The 23,592-nt window shown below is 47.6% G+C and overlaps 10 protein-coding genes across 10 annotated transcripts; 5 read left to right on the plus strand and 5 right to left on the minus strand.

Annotated features, from left to right (window-relative positions):
• The first annotated feature begins 6,753 nt into the window (after positions 1–6,753).
• EI90DRAFT_3062973 (uncharacterized protein) lies at positions 6,754–7,715 on the plus strand. The gene is made up of 2 exons (XM_039060688.1): positions 6,754–7,465; positions 7,513–7,715. The coding sequence occupies exons 1-2, from the start codon at positions 7,160–7,162 to the stop codon at positions 7,537–7,539; spliced, it is 333 nt and encodes a 110-aa protein (XP_038914969.1). The 5' UTR covers positions 6,754–7,159; the 3' UTR covers positions 7,540–7,715.
• A 215-nt stretch (positions 7,716–7,930) lies between these two features.
• EI90DRAFT_3062975 (uncharacterized protein) lies at positions 7,931–8,823 on the plus strand. Its single transcript, XM_039060689.1, has one exon. The coding sequence runs from the start codon at positions 7,955–7,957 to the stop codon at positions 8,441–8,443; it is 489 nt and encodes a 162-aa protein (XP_038914970.1). The 5' UTR covers positions 7,931–7,954; the 3' UTR covers positions 8,444–8,823.
• Positions 8,561–9,712, minus strand: EI90DRAFT_3062976 (thioredoxin-like protein). The gene is made up of 5 exons (XM_039060690.1): positions 9,569–9,712; positions 9,390–9,503; positions 9,132–9,307; positions 9,003–9,073; positions 8,561–8,945 (listed from the first exon to the last, which is right to left on the minus strand). Exons 1-5 carry the CDS (start codon positions 9,596–9,598, stop codon positions 8,854–8,856), a joined length of 483 nt encoding a protein of 160 aa, XP_038914971.1. The 5' UTR covers positions 9,599–9,712; the 3' UTR covers positions 8,561–8,853.
• A 528-nt stretch (positions 9,713–10,240) lies between these two features.
• Positions 10,241–12,072, minus strand: EI90DRAFT_3125310 (uncharacterized protein; the record flags this gene model as incomplete). The annotated part of the gene is made up of 3 exons (XM_039063817.1): positions 10,241–11,220; positions 11,277–11,587; positions 11,636–12,072. The coding sequence occupies 3 exons, from the start codon at positions 12,070–12,072 to the stop codon at positions 10,241–10,243; spliced, it is 1,728 nt and encodes a 575-aa protein (XP_038914972.1).
• Positions 12,073–12,644: 572 nt separating this feature from the next.
• On the minus strand, positions 12,645–14,924 carry EI90DRAFT_1410751 (kinase-like domain-containing protein). Its single transcript, XM_039051778.1, has 9 exons — positions 14,726–14,924; positions 14,594–14,669; positions 14,188–14,540; positions 13,900–14,138; positions 13,708–13,845; positions 13,498–13,651; positions 13,331–13,445; positions 13,035–13,273; positions 12,645–12,985 (listed from the first exon to the last, which is right to left on the minus strand). The coding sequence occupies exons 1-9, from the start codon at positions 14,816–14,818 to the stop codon at positions 12,773–12,775; spliced, it is 1,620 nt and encodes a 539-aa protein (XP_038914973.1). The 5' UTR covers positions 14,819–14,924; the 3' UTR covers positions 12,645–12,772.
• A 694-nt stretch (positions 14,925–15,618) lies between these two features.
• On the plus strand, positions 15,619–17,579 carry EI90DRAFT_3290235 (uncharacterized protein). The gene is made up of 7 exons (XM_039067209.1): positions 15,619–15,884; positions 15,942–15,974; positions 16,036–16,322; positions 16,377–16,414; positions 16,477–16,796; positions 16,852–16,944; positions 16,992–17,579. Exons 1-7 carry the CDS (start codon positions 15,676–15,678, stop codon positions 17,128–17,130), a joined length of 1,119 nt encoding a protein of 372 aa, XP_038914974.1. The 5' UTR covers positions 15,619–15,675; the 3' UTR covers positions 17,131–17,579.
• Positions 17,419–20,383, minus strand: EI90DRAFT_2973823 (uncharacterized protein). Its single transcript, XM_039055791.1, has 8 exons — positions 20,153–20,383; positions 19,882–20,096; positions 19,788–19,833; positions 19,661–19,729; positions 19,419–19,597; positions 19,336–19,363; positions 19,213–19,278; positions 17,419–19,156 (listed from the first exon to the last, which is right to left on the minus strand). The coding sequence occupies exons 1-8, from the start codon at positions 20,309–20,311 to the stop codon at positions 17,492–17,494; spliced, it is 2,427 nt and encodes an 808-aa protein (XP_038914975.1). The 5' UTR covers positions 20,312–20,383; the 3' UTR covers positions 17,419–17,491.
• A 41-nt stretch (positions 20,384–20,424) lies between these two features.
• Positions 20,425–21,759, plus strand: EI90DRAFT_3125314 (histidinol-phosphate aminotransferase; the record flags this gene model as incomplete). Its single annotated transcript, XM_039063818.1, has 3 exons — positions 20,425–20,916; positions 20,967–21,226; positions 21,285–21,759. The coding sequence occupies 3 exons, from the start codon at positions 20,425–20,427 to the stop codon at positions 21,757–21,759; spliced, it is 1,227 nt and encodes a 408-aa protein (XP_038914976.1).
• Positions 21,760–21,821: 62 nt separating this feature from the next.
• Positions 21,822–22,328, minus strand: EI90DRAFT_2923963 (uncharacterized protein; the record flags this gene model as incomplete). Its single annotated transcript, XM_039054836.1, has 3 exons — positions 21,822–21,959; positions 22,009–22,191; positions 22,248–22,328. The coding sequence occupies 3 exons, from the start codon at positions 22,326–22,328 to the stop codon at positions 21,822–21,824; spliced, it is 402 nt and encodes a 133-aa protein (XP_038914977.1).
• Positions 22,329–22,553: 225 nt separating this feature from the next.
• Positions 22,554–23,572, plus strand: EI90DRAFT_3281177 (signal recognition particle, SRP19 subunit; the record flags this gene model as incomplete). The annotated part of the gene is made up of 4 exons (XM_039066805.1): positions 22,554–22,765; positions 22,829–22,979; positions 23,033–23,129; positions 23,184–23,572. 4 exons carry the CDS (start codon positions 22,554–22,556, stop codon positions 23,570–23,572), a joined length of 849 nt encoding a protein of 282 aa, XP_038914978.1.
• Positions 23,573–23,592: the final 20 nt, after the last annotated feature.

Here is a 23,592-nt window from a genome sequence, read left to right on the forward strand (position 1 = left end):
AGAAATGGTGCTTTCCCGGCTCAATGGTTCAGTGTGACATGGTGTGACAATTAGTTCACACGCCGAACCGATAATTCAGTAATATGGCATGAAGCAAGGGTTTGCAGAATATTTGCTCTACTACTTGAGCTGCTTTTTGCTTGTGAATTCTAAGGGAGTGATTACTGATACTGGTGAAAGCAGCAGGCACAGAAAGGAATAAATTTGAGATACTGAATTTGGAAACTCGGATGTAAGTATACCTCAGTCTGACAAGTGCTCGTTCACCACAACAAACAAACATGGGCACATGCGCCAGTGGCCTTATGTTCCCTGGTAACACACCAAGCTGTAGGACACACTGCGGTGTCATAGCCATGTTCCTGGAGAGTGCAAGATGCATAACTTTTGTGTGCACCATTAACTCGTTGAACAACTGCTATTACTCCTTCATTTTATGTCCGATTTGGTCAAATTTTTGCGTAGTCATAGCCATAGTTATAACATACAAGTGTGCAAAAAATAAAAAAATCCCGGGGTGAAATAAGGATGTTACATGCAAATGAACCATTGAGGGGTGTGAACCATTGGCACCTGAATGACTGTACCAATCCGAGTGTTTTGGCTAATTCTATTTTTATGGGTTAGTTTTAAAGTTCCTGGGAATTGACTTACAGATAAACCGAGCCCTGCGGAGCTGTTTCTTTATTGAAATTTCTTAATTTGTCTAGGTGTAATTCTGTGTAGCGTTGTTTAATTTGGAATTTAACTTGAATTTAATCTTCTACTTGGTGAAGTTTCAAAGATTCTATTCAGTTAATGGATTTGGATTGTGTCTGGAGTGTCCCTTGGGTTTGTTTTATTTTTGTCTTATTTTATTGCTTGTTTTAACAGTAGCAAGATAACTGTTTTGTGTTTACACTTTGAAATCTGGAGTGTTAACCAGCTCTCCTGTTGAAATATTTACTTAATATTTCTCTCCTTAATTGCTGCCTTTTACTACAGTGGCAATCTTAACTGTATATCACTTTTTCACGCTGGAGTGACAACCAGAAATGCTTGAGAAAAATAATACTCTATTTTCTTACTTCTCTAAGGGGGGTGAAAAGTCGCAGAAAGGGTCTCCCTTTTATACTCCTTGGGTTGCCTTCCTTTTTCATGCTCTACCTTCTATTTACAGGATTTATTTACAGTGTATTTTTCTCAAACTGAATAAAAAATGAAATTTTCACGCTATAGTTCTACTGCGCTTTTGCTGCGCTGAACTGCGGTTCTACTGTGGTCAGACTGCGCCTAGAATCCTTATTGTCCTCCCTCGCCTAAGCTATTTTAATGGTTAATTAGAACTTGGCTGCACTGCATTTGTCGCAGTTACCTATTTCAAATTCCCTATATATACCATTAAATTTGCTATGACTCGATGATTCTGAATTCAAACTTCGCATTACTATGCGTACGGCTGTGCTGAGACCTTCAGCTGATTTATTCCATTTTTATTTAGTGACATTTAGTTAAAATGAGACTGAAATGGTAAATGAGTGAATTATTCAGGTTTAAAACTGAAAGAAAAAGTTGCTGGTAGTCAAGAATTACTCAAACGAATGTGTTATAGCTCTCCACCTCATTAGAATATCGTTCCCTAAAATTCCTGCCATGGTCCGTCATAATTTAGTGGTTTTCATGAATTTCATTCATATTCCCTGATTCCCCTTTGTATTATCACATCCTAATCCTCCATATGTATTTTTCATTGTTATAGTAGGTCGTCCTTGAAGATATCATATTTTTATGTATTTTATTTAGGACTCTGGACCTCTTGAAGCTGTTTTCCCGCGCGTTTTCAGGTTTCTAACTTCATGTCCTTGTATCTCATTCATTTCTGGATGTTTTCTCACGTTCTTGGTATTATAAATTTTCATTTATTCCCACCTTTCCAATGGTACTAAGGTTGTGTCCTATTTCCTGGTATTCGTTGAGTTAGCAAAAGTTCGCATGCACATTCGGTAATCACGTGCGTCGTTCCCATAGTCGTTCGTATGCAGGCACCATTTCCATTTAATTGTTCGGGATTTATGATATGCACGGGTGTTTATTTCTTTCATATGGGCTTCTGTGATTTATTTCAGATTTTTCCCTCATGATCTAAGGTTGTTTTGCACTTTCCGTGCTTTGTTTTGACCGGGCTCTTCCTTATTTGGACGGAAATTGGTCTTCGCGATCTGCCGAAGTGCGGATCTCGGTTCCGACAGCCGGTTCCCTGCGCATCACCACCCTCACGTGTCATTACACATGATGCAGATTTCTATATTCCCATCATGGGTATAACTTCACAACGGCTGGACCGTTTGGGCTGAAAATTTGCATAACTATAGTTCCCCATTTTTCATAATTTCTGTGTAAATTTCGTTGTATGTTTTAATTATGGATCCTACGCAAACATCGTCTTTTCCCTGAGCTCAGACTTTTGATGTCGCTATTCCCGTTATTGGATATCACATTAATGCATGATCCTTTTATTATGAAAATTTGGGAGGATTAAGATTAGATCCCTTCCTTTCTAATGGGCTATCAAGCTTGTCTCGGTCGTTACTGGTTAATCTTCGCGCTTGCCTTTTAGACGTTGTCCTCATTTTGCAGGAGTTTTAGTCATATCTCCGTCGTTTATGGGTAGTTTCCCCTGTAATTACTTTCATTGGGTCCGTTTGGGGGACATCTACATTTCCTATTATAGACACGACTTTGAATTTTGCATTAGTTCCTGAGGAATCCTTGTTCCGTGGTACTTCCATCCTTGGCTACGTGTGCGGACGTGGGAAAGTAGTTTCCGTGGAGGTTCTCTGATTGTTTTCATAGTCAAATCTTGGTCGATTGTCCTAATTCTTGGTTTAATATTTGCTATAAATTCCCCTGAGAATTCTGTCTCATTGATGGTAAGCTTGAAGTATTTTTGCTATTTTTCTTTCTTTCGATTTATCGTGTATAGTCATAATAATTCGTAAAAATTCGTAAAAATTCGTAAAAATTCGTTAAAATTCAGGTCCTTCTATTTTCTCATATCTACTTGTCGTATGAGGTTTTGTGATTTATCTGGCATATTTCCATAATGGGTTTCCATAGTGTGACCGTTATTTCTCCTACAGCAGATCAGTGGCGACAATATTGACCGCTAGTAAGTTAAGTGAATGAATAAGAATAAAACGGTATTGGCCAAATGGCTGAGGAACTTAAGTGGTGGTGGGAGAAAGAAGGAGGTGCCGCTACGGGGCTGTAGACAGGAACCACTATCAGCGCCGCTGAGTGGTGGACAATGGTGCAATTAATGGGTGCAAATAATGGGTGCAAGAATGGGGGTGCAGATGATAGAAGTGGTAAAAGGGGCAGGGACTTTGTGGGGCCATGACAGATGCAAGTCTTTGGGATAGTGCTGGGCCACTAAATTTCAGTGACAATCAAAATTCCCAGGTCACTGATATCCCAAATGTTAGAATGGTGCAGGTTCGGACAATTCTGGAGTGGTGTCACAACCTGGCAATTCCCACAGTCAGGTGCTCACTCCCCACCCCTTCTCCCACCTCCGCTCTGACCCCATCCACTCCGCTCCCCGCCCAACACCATCTGGACAAGCCCATCACCCTTCCCCATCTTTGGTACCTTTTTCATGGCCCATGACAGGCCTACGTTCATTCCCTGTTTTCTTGATGGCCAGGCATGGCCATCCTTCTCCCATGTTCTTTGTTTGTTTTTATCCTTTCTTAAAGCCACCTGCAATCTCCATGAGATCTGGCAGCTAATTCCCACTCATTCTGTTACACTTAAATACTGGTTGTACACTACCTTGTACCTTAGTTTGAAAATCAACTAGGGTTGTCTTGTAATGTAGGGATTCCATATAAGGTAATCCGCTACCTCAGCGGTAACACTCGCAAGACCAGATGTAAGCTAGGTAAAATCTGATGATTTTTGTCAACGCCTGTCTGTGCGTATTTATATACAATGTAAATCTATTGCGGAGCAGCCTGTTAAGGTAACTCCTGTGCGACTACGGAATTAGTAATTCCCTCCACATAGTCCTCCACATAAACACTGGCTGTGTCTGGTCCCTGTGACTCATGATTACAACAGGTTGCCCCCTGTGTGTCTTGTCTGACTCAGTCGCATTCTCTGTACCCTGAAATATCGGGGCTGCATCAAGTACGAGGTGCAATGCTCACAGACAAGTCATTGAAGCCAAAACCCTGCTTCGCTGCGATTGTCAACCTATAAGCATTGCTATAGGTTGAGTTTGTGAGTGGTCTTGCGACAGTCAGAGTTTGCCTTACACTCCCAGTCTGTTGAAGTATGCTGTATGAAGCTGTATTTATCAACGGGGGGGTAAAAGGCTGGGGAAGCCTTTACCCCCCTCGCATGTAGGTTAAATACAATATTGTATATACATGTGATAGTTGCGGCTTGGGACCGCATGGTAGAAATGAAGGGTTCAGGAATAGAAGTGTCACGTTGGGTACAAACCCAATGTGATAAATAAAGAATGAAGAATGAATAAGGTAGGCCACGAGTATGCAGCCTATATCCCTTACACAACCCCACCCTTAACAGACTGTTATGCTGAGACAGCAGACCTTAACGGTCACTGACAGTGAACCATGGTAACGTTTCCCATGCCCCTGACACTTTACAACTACTCCGAGGTATATATATATGTAAATTACATATCTCGGCACAAATAAATAAAGAAATAACAGCATCACTATAATTGGAATTATAGTGAAGTAAGGTTAATCCCTTACAAAAGTGCACATTGTCCATTCCCTAAAGTAATATAAGATTGCTAGCAAAGCAGGGCAACTAGAGGTAATATACAGTATATAAGTATAGATTGAAATGAAGGAATGATGTTACTAACCTCAGTCTCAAGCAAATAATGTGAAAGAGAACTGAGGGAAAAAGTGATTCAATGAGCGGTAATTCCCATGTAGTTTAGGAGTGGGATAGTCCGAAATGAATACAAAAGAATGAATAAATAGATGTGGCTGGCCAGGCGAGTTCCTTGCTCGGCTGTGGGAATGTGGCTGTACGAAAACTCGCATGGCCGTGCTAGCACACTGTTTTCCAACATTCCCTATCCATCCCTTACAGCAGGGGAGAGTCAGGGGGAATGGAAGGTGAGGTTGTATTCAAAGGTGGGGATCAGAACAGACAGGAATAGGGGTAAGACTCCAGAGGTGGTGGAAAGGGTCTGGGAGTCAAATCAGGATTGGGTATGTACAGATATGACACTGTAAGGGATTAACCTTACTTCAATATAATTCCGATTATAGTGATATCATTATGTTGCATCGCTATAATTCCCATTATAGTGATGCCATTATTCCTTTATTTATTTGTGCCAAGATATGTAATTTACATATATATACCTCGGAGTAGTTGTAAAGGCCTGGTAGCCTTTTACCTCTACCCTGTTGAATATACAGCACATTAAAGCTTATGTTTAGACGGACCTACTGAGGCCTGAGGCAAATGGGGGAACAGAATGTTACCGTCCCCAAAATAGTAAGCAGAACCTTTCAGACACCAAAGACTTGCATCCAAAAAAGTATTTTACATTTTTCTCAATAACTTGCTTGCCAATTTAGTCTCAAATTATATATTCTGGAAGCTATTTGAAGGGGCTATCCAACTATGCAAAGTGTGTTGAGACCGTGAGAAACAGTGCTGACACCCCTTCAGACAGTGGCCAGCATTGTGCACAGACATTGAGGTGGACAGCCACACTAACCCAAAGACTCGTGTCCAAAAAAGTATTTTGCATTTTTCTCGATAATTTATTGGTCAATTCAGTCTCAAAATATATATTCTGGAAGCTATTTAAAGGGGCTATTCAACTACGTAAAGTGTGTTCAGACCGTGGGAGACAGTCTTGACTTCCCTCTAGACAGTGGTCAGCATGTGCACAGACCATGGGATGGACAAGTATGGCATTCTAGGACAATTTGCAACCATAAAGTACACAAATATGTAAAGTATGTAAAGTATGTAAAGTATGTAAGTATGCAAAGTATGCAAAGTATGCAAAGTATGCAAAGTATACAATAGCGAAGCATGCAAATGCACAAAGTGGAAATGTGTGAAGTATGAATTGACCCAAAAAGATCCATCAGTATTTTTTATCGGTAACTCATTCCATACTCATATTACCGTCGCGTATGAAGTCGAGAAATGTTGAATATGTGTGATTGCACAATCTCGTATGGAACTTGGAGAAAAATGAGATGAGATGGCCCTATTGATCGCCGGCCCCCATACGTGATGTCGTTGAGGTTGTGCATGCAGCCGAACTTTTGACCAAACAGCCGTGCTCACCCCAAGCTCCATCTGCCTGATTTGCGCCCTCATTATGTAGCCGTTGGATGACAAGCTCGAAACTCTTTCGTCTTGGATGGTCAGGCGAACGCGGATTCGTGCAGTTTGGCGAGTTCCACTCTAGGCCCAGGCTCGTACCCAGTCAGAGGACGCGCATTGCAGGACCGAGTGCTGTGGTATAACCTGGCAGATAAGCTACGTGTCAAATGATTAGGCGTTAAGAAAACACAGCCAAAGTGCGAATAGATGTCAAATGAGCACTGAAATCGATGTCGGGGACGTCAATCCCAATTCCGGACATGAGTGCGAGATGGGAGCCAATGAGGACCGCATCGGAACCGACCCAACTCGGGGTTAAGGTTAAAACCTTAAAGAGCGAGACTTGAGAGCGAGAAACGGTCGTCCGGCTGGACCCGCGCTATTACTAGTAGTATTAGATGTGGCATGCCTCCGCGACCCATCCTAAGCGCGTGCCATCTCGTGTCATTATTCTAGAAGCCCATCTGCCCTATGCCACCAATATCCCTTACTAGGGAATTAGTTTAGCCTTCGTGCCTCTTTGGCCCCTTGCATTCCGCGGTGTATGGGTGGCACCAAACCATCGGTTGCCACCGAGCCGCTTGCTAAAAGGGCTTAAATACAGTTGGAATGATACCTCACATCCCCTCGTAGAAACTCAGAACATGAACCCGAACCCTTACAACGTTCAATACAACATCTACATCGACAATTCTACTCATGTCATTCAAGGTGATCTCACACAACCGTATGCAACAATTCCATCCGCAGCATATTATTATGCTATTATCTTGCGCAACCGATGACGACTGGTCAGGAACTCCCGCTCGCTGCATCAACCTACACGCAGCTGCAGCGGGAACCCAGTTATTCTTTGCCCCAGCAGCAAATTGCTCCTGGCTCTGATGTTCCTACCGAGCCTCGCAGACGTGTGCAGGCCATAGGTCCCTTTTCTCAAGCCTATCCCGCCCTAAGCTCTCCCCCTACGATAGAGGAGGCTGAGGGTAGTGATGGTGAAGGGAACGCTCAGCACTGGCAACAAGGAGAGACTTTTCGTAACGGAGTAGCCACCTTCCCATCAAGCGCACCTGCCGCTAGGCTTGGACCAGTAAGCCCGCGCAGCAGCTCGCGCCCAATGCCCACTAATCGATCAAGGCTGCCGTCACTACGGCTACCATTTAGGCGGAGTAATTCCAGCCGGCATCATTAGTCAGGGCGGTTGATAAACCATGATCTACTACACATGGTTGACGCATCCTTTTATGGACCTGTCCATCCACCGGCTCGCGATAATTATGCTGTTATGAGTTCTGTTTGCCCCATGTAAATAAGAGTCTCCCAAAATTCAAGAACAGTGTTTTCCCTCCACCTAGATAATCCCCAAAAACTCGTTTGTCGAACCACAGGACTGCTTTTGAGAAGACGGCGCGTGTTCGCAGGAAGCTATTCATCTGTTACAGATAGATCGTGCCTACAAAACCCTCTGCTTATCAGAGCTGGCCCAAATCCGATATGCCAGCAGACGACAGATCCTTTCTTGCATTGGGCTGTTCCCACGCCACGGCACTCCAGGCTCAATTCTTCACGCGTCTCTTAGATGGCAACCTCCCGGCTCCAGTCGCTCATACTCAACGCCGCTCGTCCCGACGTTGGGACGAAAAAGAGGCCTATCCTCCTCTCTCGAGCATATTCGAATATAAGATTGCTATGCCGGCCCAGTCTTGCCCAGTGGCCAACGCTAAGCGCATGGCAACGTCCTTACTTTTTTCCCAGGGCCATCCGTCTCTCGCGTTTCAGCACGTCCGTGCGCTGCCTAAGACACCCTCTAGGAGTCTTACCTTCACCTTCTGAAGCTCACGCCCAGCCCGGGGAGTCTCGTCTGTCATTGACCTTCACCTGCACCGCCCCTCTATCGGTGCCCTCCCCAGGTGTGGAAAGTGGCATTCCGAGCACACCTCTGTGTAATCATCGAAGTACCCATACATTCACGAAAAATGCGTACCAGAAAGGCGTAGTCATCATTGAATGTCCATCATGTAAAAACAAGTCCGTTTCAAAAAGATTATCTCGTGTTCGGAATGATTAACAACTATGCAGACATTTGATTGCGGACAACTTAGGATGGTTTAAAAACGGGGACGGCTCGGAAGGCGGACGAAATGTGGAGGATTTCGTCAAACTGAAGGGTCAGACAGTGAGGAGAGGTACTTTGTTTCAGGGGATGAAGGGCGACTTTGAATACGTAGAGCCTGAATAGCCGTTTCATTCAGATGCCAGATACACATAGTTTGGCGCATTCAACCAGCAAGGCAAAACAAGCTGAATGTTGCCCACAGCCTCCGTCACTCCCTCGAGGCAGCCTCGATGCCCAACGTTTCCACAAAAACTCCCAGATGCACCACTGTTTGTATATCCTTCTTGTGGGGAGGTATTGCATTCCAGGATCATGATAGATGAACAAGCGGTGTTATACAATAAAGCCATTGCATCTAATGCTTATGTTTGCGATGACATCGTGCTTGAACTAGGAAGTTCAGGAAGCAGCCTCGCCTTTTCTAATAATTCTTCTAGTTCTCCAGACGTGTGCACTGACAAGACAACAAAGCGTGAGAATTCATGGCTAAGGGATCAAGATGTCAACGTACTCCCAATTAAGATATCGGCTCCGCCTATGAAGTCACCGTTAATGTATACCTGGGGAACAGTTGGCCACTCGCTACGCGGACATGATCATAAGTTAGATTTCCCGAATGCAGGAAGCCACACAAGCTCACGAGTATTCTTTGATCCCACTTCTCAATTCAGCATCTTCAAGGACGTTGTATGTAGCAAGTTTCTCGCGGGGAACACCTTGTACATCTAAGACTTGGATGACAGCTCTCGAAAAACCACACTGGGGCTGATCAGGTGTCCCCTTCATAAAAACTACCACGGGCGTTCCTCTAATAGCCTGTAGAGAGTCAGACAACGGCAACAGAGGCAGTTAGTCAACGACAGACGAAAGCAACTCGGATGGGCTGTGAGACACGCACCCCGTCAATTTTCTCACGGGCTTCAACAGTAAGCCATCGAATACCAGCACCGAACGATCGTGGTGTGTGTTGCAAAGGACGCGCAGTCGATGCTCTAAATGAGCCTGAACGGGCCTATATTACATTAACAGGACATCGTTACAATGACAGAACAATGAATACTGGCAAGTAGGACGCACTGTCATACGAAGAGCAGCAAGGAACGACATGTTGGGTGACGATGACCAAGGTTCCGGAGCTCAAAGCAGTTTCCACGGCCGTGGCAGTGCATGCTTGAAGATTACATAATGTGACAAGGTCACGGGTGGCAAGCATCACATACCCTGATGCCGTACATGCAGGCTGCCGGGCATGTTGAAGTTTCTTGGTTTGTAGGCTGTGAACTACTCCTGCGGATTGCGCACGGACATTTCGCTAACAGATTGCCTGATGCTTCCGTTTTTGGAGTCCATATTGATGGACGCAGTCGAGCTTATCAGCCACTTCACGCAATTTTCTCTCCTCAGTTCACATACTTAGAACTGAGGTGAGATTCTCTTTATCTTTTGGAACGTAGTCTTAGACGTTCGAACGTACTCCCCTAGTGCGCTAGTTCTTCTAATAGGGCGCAGGCACGGTGCAGAAACCTATTGAGGAGTTTATCATACATGTAGTCCATGAACTGTCCATATCCACCGTAGATGTAGCGTGAACTCAGTTTCGTTGCATGGAGCAGGCGCAGGAAATGTCTGTCAAATGGTTCCAAGTAACGGGAGAGAGGGATGAATGCTTGGCTAAGGTCGCGGGAACGAATGTGAAGTTTCGTCAATCCGCCATGAGGGCGGGTTCAGGGTTCAGTTGGAATGTTCAAATTATGTTGTGTCGTTCGTCCAATCGTCTAATTCATCAAGATCAAACCCATCACCACCTTCACTCCCGGGGAAGTCACCACCGAACGGGGCATTGAACGTCGATGTCTTCCGGAGAGGTGGCATATGAGGTGTTTGAACGTTCGAAGTCTCCAGAAACGACAAGCACCCCATTGAACAACCACGCCATAGAATGGGTACGCTGGGACCCATGTCGTTCGTCGAAATCTTCACTCCTGCAACGGTTTTAACCCATTCCAGTCGCTCTTCTGCGTGTCGAAGGTACACATTAGCCGTCGACCCAATGGGTTTTCTGGGAGCCACAAATGAGCGTAATGAAAACGTGGAAGAGAGGTCTAGGCTTTCTGTGAAAGAGATCGATGCGGAATTGAAGGGCCGTGTATGACTGGGATTAGGACAACAGTGTGGATAGTAAGAGGCTGCCTGGAGCAATAAGAGTTCGTCGGAGGTTTGCATCTCGTTGAACAAGTTATCATGATCGGCGTTGGGAGGTGACTGGTATCGAGAATTCGTGTCAATGGAAGCAAGTAATGCTCTGCGAATCGAAACTGGGATTGACCATTCATCGAGTTCGTATTCTTGCCATACAAGAAGCGGAGCAGTGCCGGTGGGCGCAAGACGCCGTGATGGGCTGAGGAGGACACGGAGGCAGAGCTCAGAGAGAGGAAGGACTCGGCTGGGAACATGGGGATAAACTCTAGTCAAAGGACCGAGCACTCTCTTGGAAACAGTTGGAGGATGCCTCGGTTGCAGCCACTTCACATTCAGGAGAGAACTGACGTCTCGGGTAATGGTGCCAGGAGGAGGTAAGAAAGGGTTGGGAGAGAGATTCAATCGGGCTAATTTTGGGAGGTGTGTAAGTTCAGCGGGTAAGTACTTCAACTTGTTATTGGCCAAATTGAGCTCGACAAGGGCATTTAGGTTGGCAATGGATGGAGGGAGATATTCGATACTGTTTGATCCTAGAGATAACAAGAGTTGTCAAGCGGAGGAAACATATAATTTATGAAACTCGTACGAAGACTAAGAACAGTCAGGTTCCAAAGTCCAAAGAGTTCACGGGGTAGAGCCTTAATCAAGTTGCCTCCCAAGTACAACTCAATTTCTGGAGTAGACGCGTTGTTAGGTGGAAGTGTATTGGACAGTTGAAATGTCGTAGTTGCATATCGGCCAAACTCCCTTTTTTGGGGCGCTACCGACCGCGCTGGCGCAGAGGCGACACGAGAGAATGGACGCCGCGACTGAAATGACGCGTCATGAGGTTTTTTGATAACTACAAGCTTGGCAAGATCTGAAATATTATGTGGGATACGCGTTAGGCCGCAGTTGCTGTGGGCTGCTCAGTGGGGTGAAGGTAAGAGTGGAGGAACAAGCTACCTTAAATCAACTCGCCCTTCCGAAGAGTCAATGGCACGCGACAACGCCGCCTCCCACATTTCGGTCTCTGAATTTGTATCCCTGAGGCCATAACTATGAAACGCTTGGGACGGAGTCTGAGGGCTTGACTCGACGTTTCCGCGTTTAGGTGCTTGTCGTGGTGTTGCATCGAGGGGGAAAATCGGGGAACCAGGTGGAGTTTTCAACGTCACCCTCTTCTCGTAAAGCTTTGGCCTCCGGGTACTCTTCGTAGAGGCAGAATGCGGGTGAAGGGTAGGAGGAGATTCTGGCCAATAAATAGTCTCATCATGATCCTCTGACGACTCACTCATTGATGAAAGCCATGCAGGCGATGAAGACGACGACGAGCTGTGTATGGGGGAACAAAACTCGAAAGGAGGTTCTAGAGGATCAGGGTTGGGGTCGGGGCGGTCCATGGGGGGGTTCGGGGCTTCACTTAGCTCATATAGCCACTCTATTTACGTCGAGGGCGTGAGGCCCAAAATAAACATTGAGTCACGGTCTGTTCTGTCCTTCTTCATACTCGGTCCGAACCGTGACGCCTGGAATCCCAACCTTGGGCTTCTACATGTGCGTTGTTGGGCATTCCAGGTGGTGAGGGACGTACCGTACCTGGATAGCTTGACTCCTGCCACCCAGGAGGTAAGATCGTATGTGAAGAAGAGGGTATCTTTTCTGGGAGTATGTGCTGGAGCATACTTCGGCTCACCTCGTGTTGGGTGGGAGAAGGGAACAGAGATTGAGGTGTAGGGAATCGCCCACTGCGATTTTTCCCGGGAACGCAATTGAGGGTCATTTTTCTCTTTCATCTCGGTTACACTCGTGAGCATGCTCAGGTCCCACTGAACGAACTCACCGTAGCACTTATATTGCCCAATTCTGCACAGGAATCAATACAGACGCAACCCCTCCTGTACAAGTTCGCCTTGTTGGTTTAACGTCAATTATGCGCTCCGGCGAGCTGTACCTGCCTCGCGCACAATGTGCCATTCGTAGATTTGCAACCTGATGGAAACAGCTTTGATATGTTGGGTGGACCGATACGGGCTAAAATTAACTACAGGAATATCTCTTAATGGAATAGTTTACAGCGGGGCTGCGTGTGATTAGCAAAGTCTATAGCAGTCCAACGCCACGGATGAAAGGATGATTCAGTGCTTCCTTCGGAGTTAGACGCTTCGAGGGATCGAGAGCGAGACATCTGTCTAACAGATCGACGAACGAGGAAAGAGATTTGGCTTCGTCGTCTGATACTCTCGATGGACTTGGCATGAGACGTGCTCGCAGATCTTTCTTTGGCTTGGTGAAGGCAATCTTGCGAACAACATCCTACGATAGCCTGTGTGAGTTTCACGTACGCAAAGTGCGGCACACATACCTTGCCAGTGATCTTGTCTGTCTCTATACTTATGAACAATCCACCGTCTTCGAAATGCACGTCACCAAACTTTGCTTTCTTTATGATTTTGCTGTTGAAACGACCCTTGAGCTCCATAATTAGGAGGAGCATTTGGTTATTTGTCCGGCCCGGGAAGAGGATCTTTCCTGTGTAAAGTTCGTAGAGAGTGCAACCTATCGACCACATGTCCAAGGCACAGTCGTAAGGGAGTCCAAGGACTGGTAACGTGTGTCGTGAGCTGTGAATATCGGTAGCATCAAGGATCTAACACATACTGATTTCGGGGGCGCGGTAAAATCTTGAAACGAGGTAAGGGGCGATCGCGTTTTCCGAAACATCGGCCGCCGATCCCAAGTCGCACAATTTGAGAACACTTTTTTGCTCATTTGCCTGGGTATGAAACGTTGGGCACGACACCACATCTACGTGATGGTTGACTCACCAGTATATTATCTGGTTTTATGTCCGCATGCATGATGTTGCACTTTTTCAACAGTGAAAGGGCCAAAAACAGTTGATATGCATATGCACGAACTGCGCCGATATTCAGCCCAACGTCTTTCCCGAACCTCTTCACGACTTCTCGTAAGTTCATACTGGGTAAAATGGGACAGATTTCAGTGGGGGAACACTGCCACATCGAGGGACAGACCTTAGTGATTCAAAAACAAGGCACAAATGCCCCCGATGCTCAAAGGTGCGCTCCAGCCGCACAATATGCTTTTTGTCCTCGGGATCTGCTTGAGCAAGTTTGTTCAAGATTTGAACTTCCTTCATCCCGGCCTTATACCTAAATGAGGAATGAGATTGCATCGTTCAATTACCGAGTCAGCCGGTGACCCACATTGATTCTTGACCACGGATTATTTTGATAGCGACTTCTTTCCCCAAATTTTCACCCTGGACAATTCGTGCCCGAACAACAGCTGAAAACATGCCTTTACCAACACTGCTAAAAACCTGATATCGCCCTCCGTCGAGAGCTTCGCCAAGAACAATCTGATAGTATCCCTCAGGGTCCGAAGCTGCATCTACATTTGCAAGCGCGAGAGGCTGGAGGGCAGCCAGCACAACAGCAGTGTTCTATGTCAACATTACAATCTCATCATGGGTCTTTGAACAATTCCCTTACCTGAGCTTTATTCGTCCTCCTTGGATTTGTCTCACCAAAAGCGAACATATCGAACTCATCCTCATCACCCTCATCCACTTCGACAGAAGTAGTAGGCTGGACCGCAGATTCCCTAGCACCATCTGCTAAAGCAGCGTCACGCCTAGCACGTCGTTCTTGATCCTCGCGATGATCCTTGGTAGGATCATAATCAGCAGCTGAGACCTGAAGTTCATTCAAAGCCCCATCCAAGGTTATGTCTGCTGGTGTGTTAAGAGACACAGAGGCCTGTCCACTTGTCAACTGTGACTGGTCTGCAGCCTTCGCCAGTGCAAACGACCTGGATTCGCTAAATGTTTCTGGGGTTGCTTGACCTTTTAACAAGTACGTCAGCCATTCGCCGCCGAGGATGTTCATGGCCACTGACCATCGCTCGCCGGCGCACTGTCCACATTACGAGTTGGTATACCTGCTGCTGGCTCAACGGAGTCACGCGTCACAGACTGTGCCGCTGATGGCTCGAGTTTAGTCAGCAACGCTGATTGCAAGCCGACCGTACCTGCGCCGCTGGGCTGGCCTTCTGGGGCTGGTGTTCGCGCTTCATATTTTGCCAGGATCGCCGCACGCTTCGCTCGACGAGCGGCCGCTGCATCTTCAATAGGGTGGGAGGCTTGGGTCTCGAGCTCCAAATCCAGTTCCCGTGCCACAGGCGGAGATGGCTCTTGCAGATTAATCCTAGGGGACAGTGGCGTGCCAGAATGAGCGTCTAGCGGTACATCCCTCATCGGATCTGGGGAGTCACTCTAGAAAAAAGCTCTAAGTTTGAGAATTAGCCCAAGGGAAAAAGCAGCTCACTCTCCCTCCTCTCTATCTTCATTCAATTCGCTATTTGGTTGTGCGTGAGGCAGCGGCGATGTCAGAGAACGATCTTTGCCAGCGTCATATCTGCTTGGAGTTGGGGTGTTGTGCTTCGAGTGTGGGCGGTGGCTATCACGGTAAGAATAATAGGCGTAATTCCTATTAGAATAAAGATCGCCTTCCCGATGGTTTCCCAATCCTACAAAGACGAGAGTAAGTCAGATGTGCATCTGAGCGTCAACAGCCCTCACCCCTCCGCCCATCACGATGTCTGTCCGGATCGTACCCCTTAGGACGAGGAGTGCCCCGTATGTCACCCTCGCGATCTTCGGGTCCATCCTTCCGCTTTGACGGTGCTAGAAAAGCATCCCTCCAATCTTTTGGTTTGGCATCGTTCTCTCTACGAGAACCTGCTGACATTTGAGTAGATGGGGATAAAGTTGTTAGCTATTACACTCTATTAATGATGGTGATGAACACCGCACGAGTGAACAGAAGGGACTTCGAGACGACGGAAGGGAATTTGGCAAGCGTTCAATGCGCGAACGATTGATCACGTGACACGAAGTTGTCACGTCGGGGTTTCCGAGCGAAGTTATGACCGCACCGCCACCTATGACAGATTGACATGGCGAAGCAAAGGCTATCAAGATGCGCTCCAAAAGACGGACCAGAGAGCCCCACCAGAGATACTGGGGAATAGACAAGAACCTCATCCACCTTGTATCAATCTTAGTCCTAGGCATTGCTATCTTGATTGGACTCCGTTACATGAACAACAGCAAGCTTCCAGCCACGCCAAAAGCACCGCCACCTCGCCAACCCACAAAACTTTCCAAGAAACTATGGGAGGTCTTCGGGTAAATATAGCGCTGCAATATCGTATGGACTGGCGCCACTCACGCATTTAGGAGTAGTTCTCCGCGTGGAAAAGGTCTCAAGGCTACCCAGTACGATTTTTCGCGTTTACGGGTTCTCTGTGCCTGACCGAGTGCAATGCTCAATTTTCAGGAATATTCTTGCCGGACAAATGATATTGCTCGAGAAACCTATCATTAAGCTCCCTTCAGAACCAGACCGCAGTGCGCAAGCTCAGCTCCTTTTTGAGAAACTGAGCAGTCTATCAGATGCAGATCGGGCGGAGTATTTTAGTCTTTGGAATACTGTTACTGGCTTTCCAGAAGACATTTCTCAGGAACAACGGCTCAGGGGACTTGCGTTGAATATATTCGAGTCCAACGCCATCCGGGGCTCAGATCGATCAGCAGCGGTGTACAAAAATGCGGCAAGGATCAATCGTACGTCGAACCCTCTGTGCCCGCATCTTTCTGACACCATTCTATGTACTGTAGACTCCTGCCGTCCCAACGCCGTGTATCACTATCGCTCCGTGGGGTGTCAAACTTTTAAGTAGAAAGCAGATTTCCTGATAACTATTTATATTTTCTCCAGGATCTCGGTGTTCTTACAATTCAAGCTGTGGAGGATATTCCGACTGGGGAAGAAATCCTTGCCCCATACTTCGACGCCAGTGTTCGCACACGAGAAGACCGTCAGAAATACCTCAGAGAAGCCTATAGCTTCGACTGCCAATGCGAAATCTGCTCAGGAAATGAAGCTAAGGTAGATGAAAGCGACCGCCGCAGAGCGCGGCTTTCCAACCTTACAAGTGTTTTGGTTTCCTGGAGTGACGAGAAAGCTGAGCCCGAAGATGCTATTGCTGCCATTGAAGAAGCGCTAAGACTTCTACAAGAGGAGAATTATCACGCTTCGTAAGTGTGTAAGACCAACTACATCCTCTTCGAGGTGTCGACGAGATTGTTCCAGCGTCGGAGTCTGGATGGCCAATGCTGCAACCATCAGCGCTGCTCATCAGGATCAAGACGGTGTGAAACACTGGGCCCGGAGGGCTGCTCTCCAGTGAGCTGCGCCTTTGCGTATGTCCATCTGAATTGACGAATATCCAGGTACATCATTGAAACTGGGAGAGACAGTCCAGAAGTGGCAGCAATGGCCACGATTCTGAAGGAACCTAACCGTACGATGTCTTGGGGGCAACGCGACGCACGGAAGTTAAACATTGCCGAACCGATGAGTCCCATATAGAAATTAGGTGTATTCGATCCTTCAGAGTATCAATACGTGGGTCTGTATGGTTAGAAGAATTAAGGGTCCATGTGCTTGAGATCAGCCATTCCCGATCATTGATGGTGGACCTTCTCGTAAAATAGTATATACGCTTTCGACTTGAACACCTCTTCCACTGTTGCTGGCCTGACAAGGGTATCACTGATATAGCACCATTGTCGGCTTGATCCCAATTTCTCCGAAGTGGGGGTTGCTTCGACATTGCCGAGCTGGGCGATTCCAAGTCGTCCCCATTATTATCTGTGGGGGCCAACGTAGTTGGCCTTGGAGACAACGCTGTGTAAGCGATGTAGTGTCCCCCGAGCTATGCCACTACAGTTTAGTCCATACTATGCCTACCCGTCACCCGATTACTCACCATACTTCCTATATGCACAACAACAGCATACAAACGATACCAAGTCGGGGGCTCTTCCTCCTCGTCTCTGCTGGAGAACAAGCGATGTTGCTTCTTATATTGTGCAGATCCTTCGCGTGGTGTCCTCCCGCGTTGGTCTAATCCATATCGCTCTTTTCTTGGTGCACGAAAGGGACGGAGGTCAAGATACTCCGGAAAAGATATGAAATCATCGATTTTCTTGGCACTTCCGGCGAACAATGACTTGGATGTTTGCTGGAACCGTTTGAGATGAATAACCAGAACTGGCGGTGGAGTGCTGATCAGGTAGCGTTTAAATGCTCGTCTAAGAACTATTTGCTCGGAGCGCTTTGGAATCTTCACTGATCGAGTTGGCTGTGCAACATTCGGAACCGTACGCTGCGGGACTGCACCCGCTCCTCTTGTTGCTGACGACAGCGAAGCACCGTCAGATTCAGAAGGGTGAACCGAGGTTGTCTCCGCTTCATCCACGACACTCTCGTCTGACACGGTTCCATCTGATCTGATCTTTAACGTTAGCGGAGTAATGGGGCGCTGAATTTCGGGTGCGGACGCGAGCGACTCCCTCGAGACATGAGGAGAAAGCAGCTTCTCCGCGTGAAAAGAGGAGAATCGACGGAACCTTGGGACGGAGGCCTCGCCGGGTGGCATGTCTGATGGTGGTGTGTTAGATACGGAGGGGACGCTCAGGCTAGCGGTATTGGGAAAGGGGATGGAATTCCTCGTGGAGGTTAGACTTATTCCATTCGCCACAGCATCGTTCGAATGCAAATCGTCCATGGAAGGGCATGATCGAATGATGATGGGCTCGGGCCTTGGTGGAGGCTCAGAAACAACTGAAGACGAAATGACTTCAATTTCTTCCTCCGATATGGCCCCTGGTCTAGATAGTCTTGCCTGAGCTGATGACGGCCGCGGGAAGTCCGCACCCGGAACCGCGAGGCTTGGTGACGGAAGTGGTCGCCGACGACTCTGAGACAGCTCGTCATCGGATGAAGCAGACGAAGAGGAAGAACTTTCGGAACCGGAGTGGTGTCTCCTTCGGCGTTTTGCGAGAAGGGGGTTCTCAGTTTTCCAGCAATTATGGCAAGCAAATAGGTTTTCACCATCAAGTATCTCCACAGCAGTAAACATGCGAAGACAGTCGAGCAACCCAGAACCATTGCCGAATTTCGCCGAAGAATCCCCCGAGGCAGGAGATACGCGTGTAGCCGATGAACTGGGTGAAGCTGACCTGAGAAGAGCCAGTGGATTGGAAGCGTGAATAGGTTCGTCTCGAAGCAGTGCCCGGAGGTAGGCTGCCTCCCCTGGGGTCTGTTTTCGAGGTCTCTTGACTTGGGTTGAACTACGCTCGACAGATGTAGGTCTAGATGTCGAGCGGGAGGGATAACCGTGGGCCAATCTTTCTCTGCTCTTTCGTATCTTGACTGATAGGCTGCGCCCAAGCCTTGAAGCCCCTTCCATATCGGCTTCGGACCGTTTGTCAGAATTTGCTTTACCGTTTGGGACTCTATCGTCGGCAGAGGGGGAAATAGTTGTTGGTTTGGGGATTTGAAAAGTGGATGATGATGAGAACATTTGAGCAAACAATTTCAGTCGACTCTTCTGTGAAGATGAAGATGAATGTGAGCCTCGGAACACGGTCAATGTGATTGGCTAACCTTGCGTTCTTCTTCTGTTTTGATAGGGATAGAAAGGTCCATAAAGTCTTCATATGTGTGAGAAATCTGTTGGTTTGAATAATCAACGTGGGGTATTCACTGAAGCTGTCCAGTTGAACTCACATGCTTGCAGGTATTGCATACAATGACACTTGAATGTAAAAATAAATTAACTAATGACAATTAGCTTTGCACGAGAAACCTGCCTTGCCAATTGACCTCCAAAAATACTGGAAGGGAACGGGGCGAGTTTCGGAACATCCAGAATGGGGTCAAGCGAGCCAAGACCAGGTGCACTCCTAGATGGTGGTCTGGAGTGCTCAGACGCTCTGCTCACCCCGCGCGTCTTCTTTCGTTCCAGAGGTGGTTGGCGCTTTTTGATTATCTACCGCCGTGTCAATCATATTTGCGTTTCGGAACTGGGATATGAGACTCGACGCTAACTTACGTCCATTTCTTCCATGTACATAGCATCGAGAAGATGGCGCAACAATTCATGGGCGTCCTGCTGCCGAAACTGCTCGAATGCGCACTAAGATGTACAGCTCACGATCCAAAGCAGTGAGATGACAAACATCGAGATACTGGTCAAATTTGGAACCAAGGAGCCGTATGAGATCCCTAAGGACTTCATTAGTGTCGAGGTGATGCACTCGCGAACTCTGGTACCTAGGATTCAGATAAGCGCCGTCATCAGCACCGCGAGCTTGATACGCAATCTCCATAAATTGCAAGAACAGATCGGATATTTGCATTCCGCTTTCCCATTTCACTTCCGCTGGACCAGCTATAGGCCGCCCATTGGTGAGTGCTGGACTTAGAGACGGATCCATGGAATCGTTTCGAAAGCATATAAAGTCCTCTAGTAATGGAGTGGCAACCAACTAGAGCACATGGAAATTGAGCATATAAACCGTATGTTGAGCCATGGCGTACTTGCCGCCTGCAGCACACTGTTGCAGAAGCAATCATTGGCAGCATTGATGATACCGGGTGGTAATCGACCGCCGTCAGCAAAACCAGCATCGCGCCTAAAGGCCCTTTTTCCATTATAATCCTTCCTAGAACCCCATTGGATGGACGCTGGTCGATGAACCATCGTCGAAGGATCCCAAATGAGCAACGGAGGAGATAACGGCAATTGCCCAGATGTCAATTTCGGCCGGATGCAAGATCGAGTCAAGCCCATTTCTTCAGATATTTTTTCCCGCTATGCCAGTCTTGGGACTTGCACAGGGGGGGACGGCTGGCTACCCTCCTCATTTTGATATCGGAAAGGTCATCAGGCCCAATATTCTCGCACTCCAACCTTATCGATGTGCAAGGGACGATTATCAAACCGGTGTGCTCTTGGATGCTAATGAGAATGCTTTGGGCCATTCAATACCTTCAGGTGATGATGAGCTCCAAATATTACTTCAGGAGAATCTCCATCGGTATCCCGATCCTAGCCATGACCAAGTCAAGCTTCGGATTGCCCAGCTGCGTGGTATTCCTGGCCCAGAATATGTTTTTCTTGGAGTTGGATCGGACGAGGTTATTGACCTGCTTATGCGCGTGTGTTGCACACCGCAACGTGATTCTATCCTCACTACGCCTCCGACGTACGGAATGTATGCTGTGACTGCCCAAGTCAATGATGCCCAGATTATAAAAGTCCCTTTGGACATTCAAGGTGGAAAATTTCAGCCTCGGGTGGATCAGGTAAGTTCCACTTAGGTGCCTTCAGAGAACGGCTGAACGATCGTGTAAAGATTTGTGAAGTCACTCAGTCAAATAGCACCGTCAAACTCATATTCCTGTGTTCCCCGGGAAACCCAACTGGGACCCTTATCCCACTTTCTACTATCATTGCTATTCTGGAGGAACCATCATTCAAGGGTATCGTTGTAGTGGATGAAGCATATATTGATTTCTCGGCTGAAGGCTCAAGCGCTGTTTCACTCGTTCGGAAATATGGTAATGTATGTGTCATGCAGACATTAAGCAAAAGCTTCGCCCTTGCCTCGATACGGTAAATAAGTTGTCAACGCCAACTGATACACCCACTGATTGCACATTGGGATTCAAAGCCTCGGAGTGGCCATAGCGCAACCCCCACTTATTCGCGTTTTGTCGAACACGAAGGCACCGTACAACGTTTCTGGCCCGACAGCCTCACTGGCACTCAGAGCGCTGTCTACCGAGGGCCTAGAAGGCATGCAGAACAAAGTCAAGGCACTGGTTTCGTATCGAACAGCATTAATATCCGCGTTCAGGGATCTTAAGCCTCTAGGGGTGGCCTCAGTCATAGGCGGAAATAACGCAAATTTCCTCTTGCTTCCCATCCTGAGTCAGCCGGAGAGTGAAGGCGGTATACCCGATAATCAGAGGGCCAAGACCATATATCACAAGCTCGCAGAGGAATGCGGTGTCGTGGTTCGATACCGAGGAGGGGAATTGGGCTGTACAGGTTGCCTAAGGGTAACGGTAGGCACAGAAGACGAGAACAAGATTCTCTTGCAAAAACTGCGAGAAACCCTGATCGAGACCTTATGCAAACCATAATGCCAGCCAGGTATCAACAAATAGATTTGCTATGATGGTATGATCTATTGCATCAGGAATAGCTAGGGACGATTAGACCAGCCAACTCGCACTCCACCTCGTATTCGGGCTACCAAGTTTTTGTAATGGACAGCGGCGGTTCGCCTCGTCCGGGTAAACACAATAAAGAGACCGACCACAGAAAAGGCGAGGTTACAAAGCTAGTGAGAGAATATCAGGAATGAATAGTGAAAATATTAGTCTGCGCACTACAAACTCCCAATAATCAGCACTTTCGACCGATACTATTTTACCGCACGGTTCCCAAGCCGCCAACTGTCCTTCTTGGGAGCTGTATGTGAAGTTATCATGGCCTAACGACTCATAGAGTGACATGGTAATGCAATGAATAGGGCGACGGTTCCCTGTAGCCCCGCATGCAGAATCTGTGAGCTAATGCAGGGTGGGATCAGGAGCAATCTTACTGCCGATGAGGAGCACGGACTCACAGCATTAGAGGGACATGCTTCACAATCACCCCCAGGCTTACATATATACTGGTCCTGTCTAACAGAGCCCCTTGCGCTCATTGGTATGAAGCGGGGATCAAGCTCTACTTTAGCAGAGGCTGGGATCCTGCTACCCACTGCAGCGATCTAAGATTGCCTGAAACAGCACAAGGGGGATATGGTACACCGTCGAGCAGCGAGCGAGTACACAACTGGCTCACCCCAAGTCAAGCTTGTGTTGTAATTATTCAAGTGGGATCACATGGTCACGGCGTCATCCGGCTTCGATCCTCCAGAGAACCAATCATGGCTCAACCTCGTCGCGCAGTTATTGAAGAACTTGGTGACACTTTTGATGACGACTTTGACCTACCGTTACCACCGCGCCCCATCCCACGGCAGGGTTTAGCATCAAGCGGTTCGGCATTACCTAGCATTGGCGGCACCCCAGCAACATCTAGGGTGAATCCTACAGACCCTGGCGTCAAGGAGGTGAATGATACCACCCCTTATAAAACGTGCGTAGTGGAGAGCCTTCCCATGTTTGGCTAACTCACTCATGCCTGTTGATTCTTTCGTAGGTGGACTTGCGTTTACCCTATCTATATTGACGCGAAGCAGCCGTACGGGACGGGGCGTAGAAGGGTGGCTAGAGAGAAGAGCTGTTGGTGGCCTCATAGCCAGCTCATTGCTGACGCCGCGAGGAGTTTGCGGTTACCTGTGTTTCATGAGGTGCATCTCAACGCCAAGAAACATTATGCACTGTCCTGATTGTAGCCCTGCAGCCCACGAAGTGTCATCCAAGGGACTGGGCGAACCCCGGGAGAGTGAAGGTTCTATTCAAAGATGATGGACGTTTTTCCAATGCGCAGATAACGACAAGTTGATTCAACCAAGCCTTCGTTCCTGGTCCCACTTGCTCATACTTGTTTCCAGAGAAACAATTGTTAGAGGCGATAAGTGTAAGGATACAGCAGCAGCAAAGGTCACAAATGCCTCTTTCGGAATCAATCAAGCCGTCATCGCAAACACCTGTCCTGTCGAACAGTGTGTCTGGTTCCAAGCCATCCAAAGGATCCAAGAATGCACCAGCACCACCGCCACGGAAGTCACGCCCTAAGGCTCCAAAGCCGCCAGAGCCACTGCCTCCGATAGAGGACCGCTATGGCGGCTATTCTCCTCTTATCGAGTCTGGCGTGCTAGTCAATACAGTTAAGGTGGCTCTGAAGCAGCGGAAAGACGACGAGAAGAAAGCAGTTGAACCCTCGCCTGGCGGCGGCCCCTCTGGTAAAGGGAAGCGGAAGGTAATTCGTGTCCGGGCCTGACAAATCACGAGTATCTGTTG

The sequence above is a fragment of the Cantharellus anzutake genome (genome assembly GCF_015039405.1).
Source record: "Cantharellus anzutake strain C23 chromosome Unknown EI90scaffold_31, whole genome shotgun sequence".
NCBI classification, from domain to species: domain Eukaryota; kingdom Fungi; phylum Basidiomycota; class Agaricomycetes; order Cantharellales; family Hydnaceae; genus Cantharellus; species Cantharellus anzutake.

Excerpts from the sequence above, each read along its gene's own strand:
- EI90DRAFT_3062973 (XM_039060688.1), top strand. The coding sequence starts at position 7,160 with ATGACGACTGGTCAGGAACTCCCGCTCGCTGCATCAACCTACACGCAG. Across the intron at positions 7,466-7,512 it reads CTGCCGCTAGGCTTGGACCA|GCTGCCGTCACTACGGCTAC; the intron begins GTAAGCCCGCGC and ends TAATCGATCAAG.
- EI90DRAFT_3062975 (XM_039060689.1), top strand. The coding sequence starts at position 7,955 with ATGGCAACCTCCCGGCTCCAGTCGCTCATACTCAACGCCGCTCGTCCC.
- EI90DRAFT_3062976 (XM_039060690.1), bottom strand. The coding sequence starts at position 9,598 with ATGTCGTTCCTTGCTGCTCTTCGTATGACA. Across the intron at positions 9,074-9,131 it reads AGTGGGATCAAAGAATACTC|CGAGTGGCCAACTGTTCCCC; the intron begins GTGAGCTTGTGT and ends ATGTCCGCGTAG. Across the intron at positions 8,946-9,002 it reads AGCCGATATCTTAATTGGGA|TGCACACGTCTGGAGAACTA; the intron begins GTACGTTGACAT and ends TTGTCTTGTCAG.
- EI90DRAFT_1410751 (XM_039051778.1), bottom strand. The coding sequence starts at position 14,818 with ATGCAGCGGCCGCTCGTCGAGCGAAGCGTGCGGCGATCCTGGCAAAAT. Across the intron at positions 14,541-14,593 it reads CAGTGCGCCGGCGAGCGATG|GTCAAGCAACCCCAGAAACA; the intron begins GTCAGTGGCCAT and ends ACTTGTTAAAAG. Across the intron at positions 13,846-13,899 it reads ATCCGTGGTCAAGAATCAAT|GTATAAGGCCGGGATGAAGG; the intron begins GTGGGTCACCGG and ends TTCCTCATTTAG.
- EI90DRAFT_3290235 (XM_039067209.1), top strand. The coding sequence starts at position 15,676 with ATGCGCTCCAAAAGACGGACCAGAGAGCCCCACCAGAGATACTGGGGA. Across the intron at positions 16,323-16,376 it reads AAATGCGGCAAGGATCAATC|ACTCCTGCCGTCCCAACGCC; the intron begins GTACGTCGAACC and ends TATGTACTGTAG. Across the intron at positions 16,415-16,476 it reads CCGTGTATCACTATCGCTCC|GATCTCGGTGTTCTTACAAT; the intron begins GTGGGGTGTCAA and ends TATTTTCTCCAG.
- EI90DRAFT_2973823 (XM_039055791.1), bottom strand. The coding sequence starts at position 20,311 with ATGGTTCATCGACCAGCGTCCATCCAATGGGGTTCTAGGAAGGATTAT. Across the intron at positions 20,097-20,152 it reads GCAACAGTGTGCTGCAGGCG|TTGGTTGCCACTCCATTACT; the intron begins GCAAGTACGCCA and ends CATGTGCTCTAG. Across the intron at positions 19,730-19,787 it reads AATTTGACCAGTATCTCGAT|TTTCGGCAGCAGGACGCCCA; the intron begins GTTTGTCATCTC and ends GCATTCGAGCAG.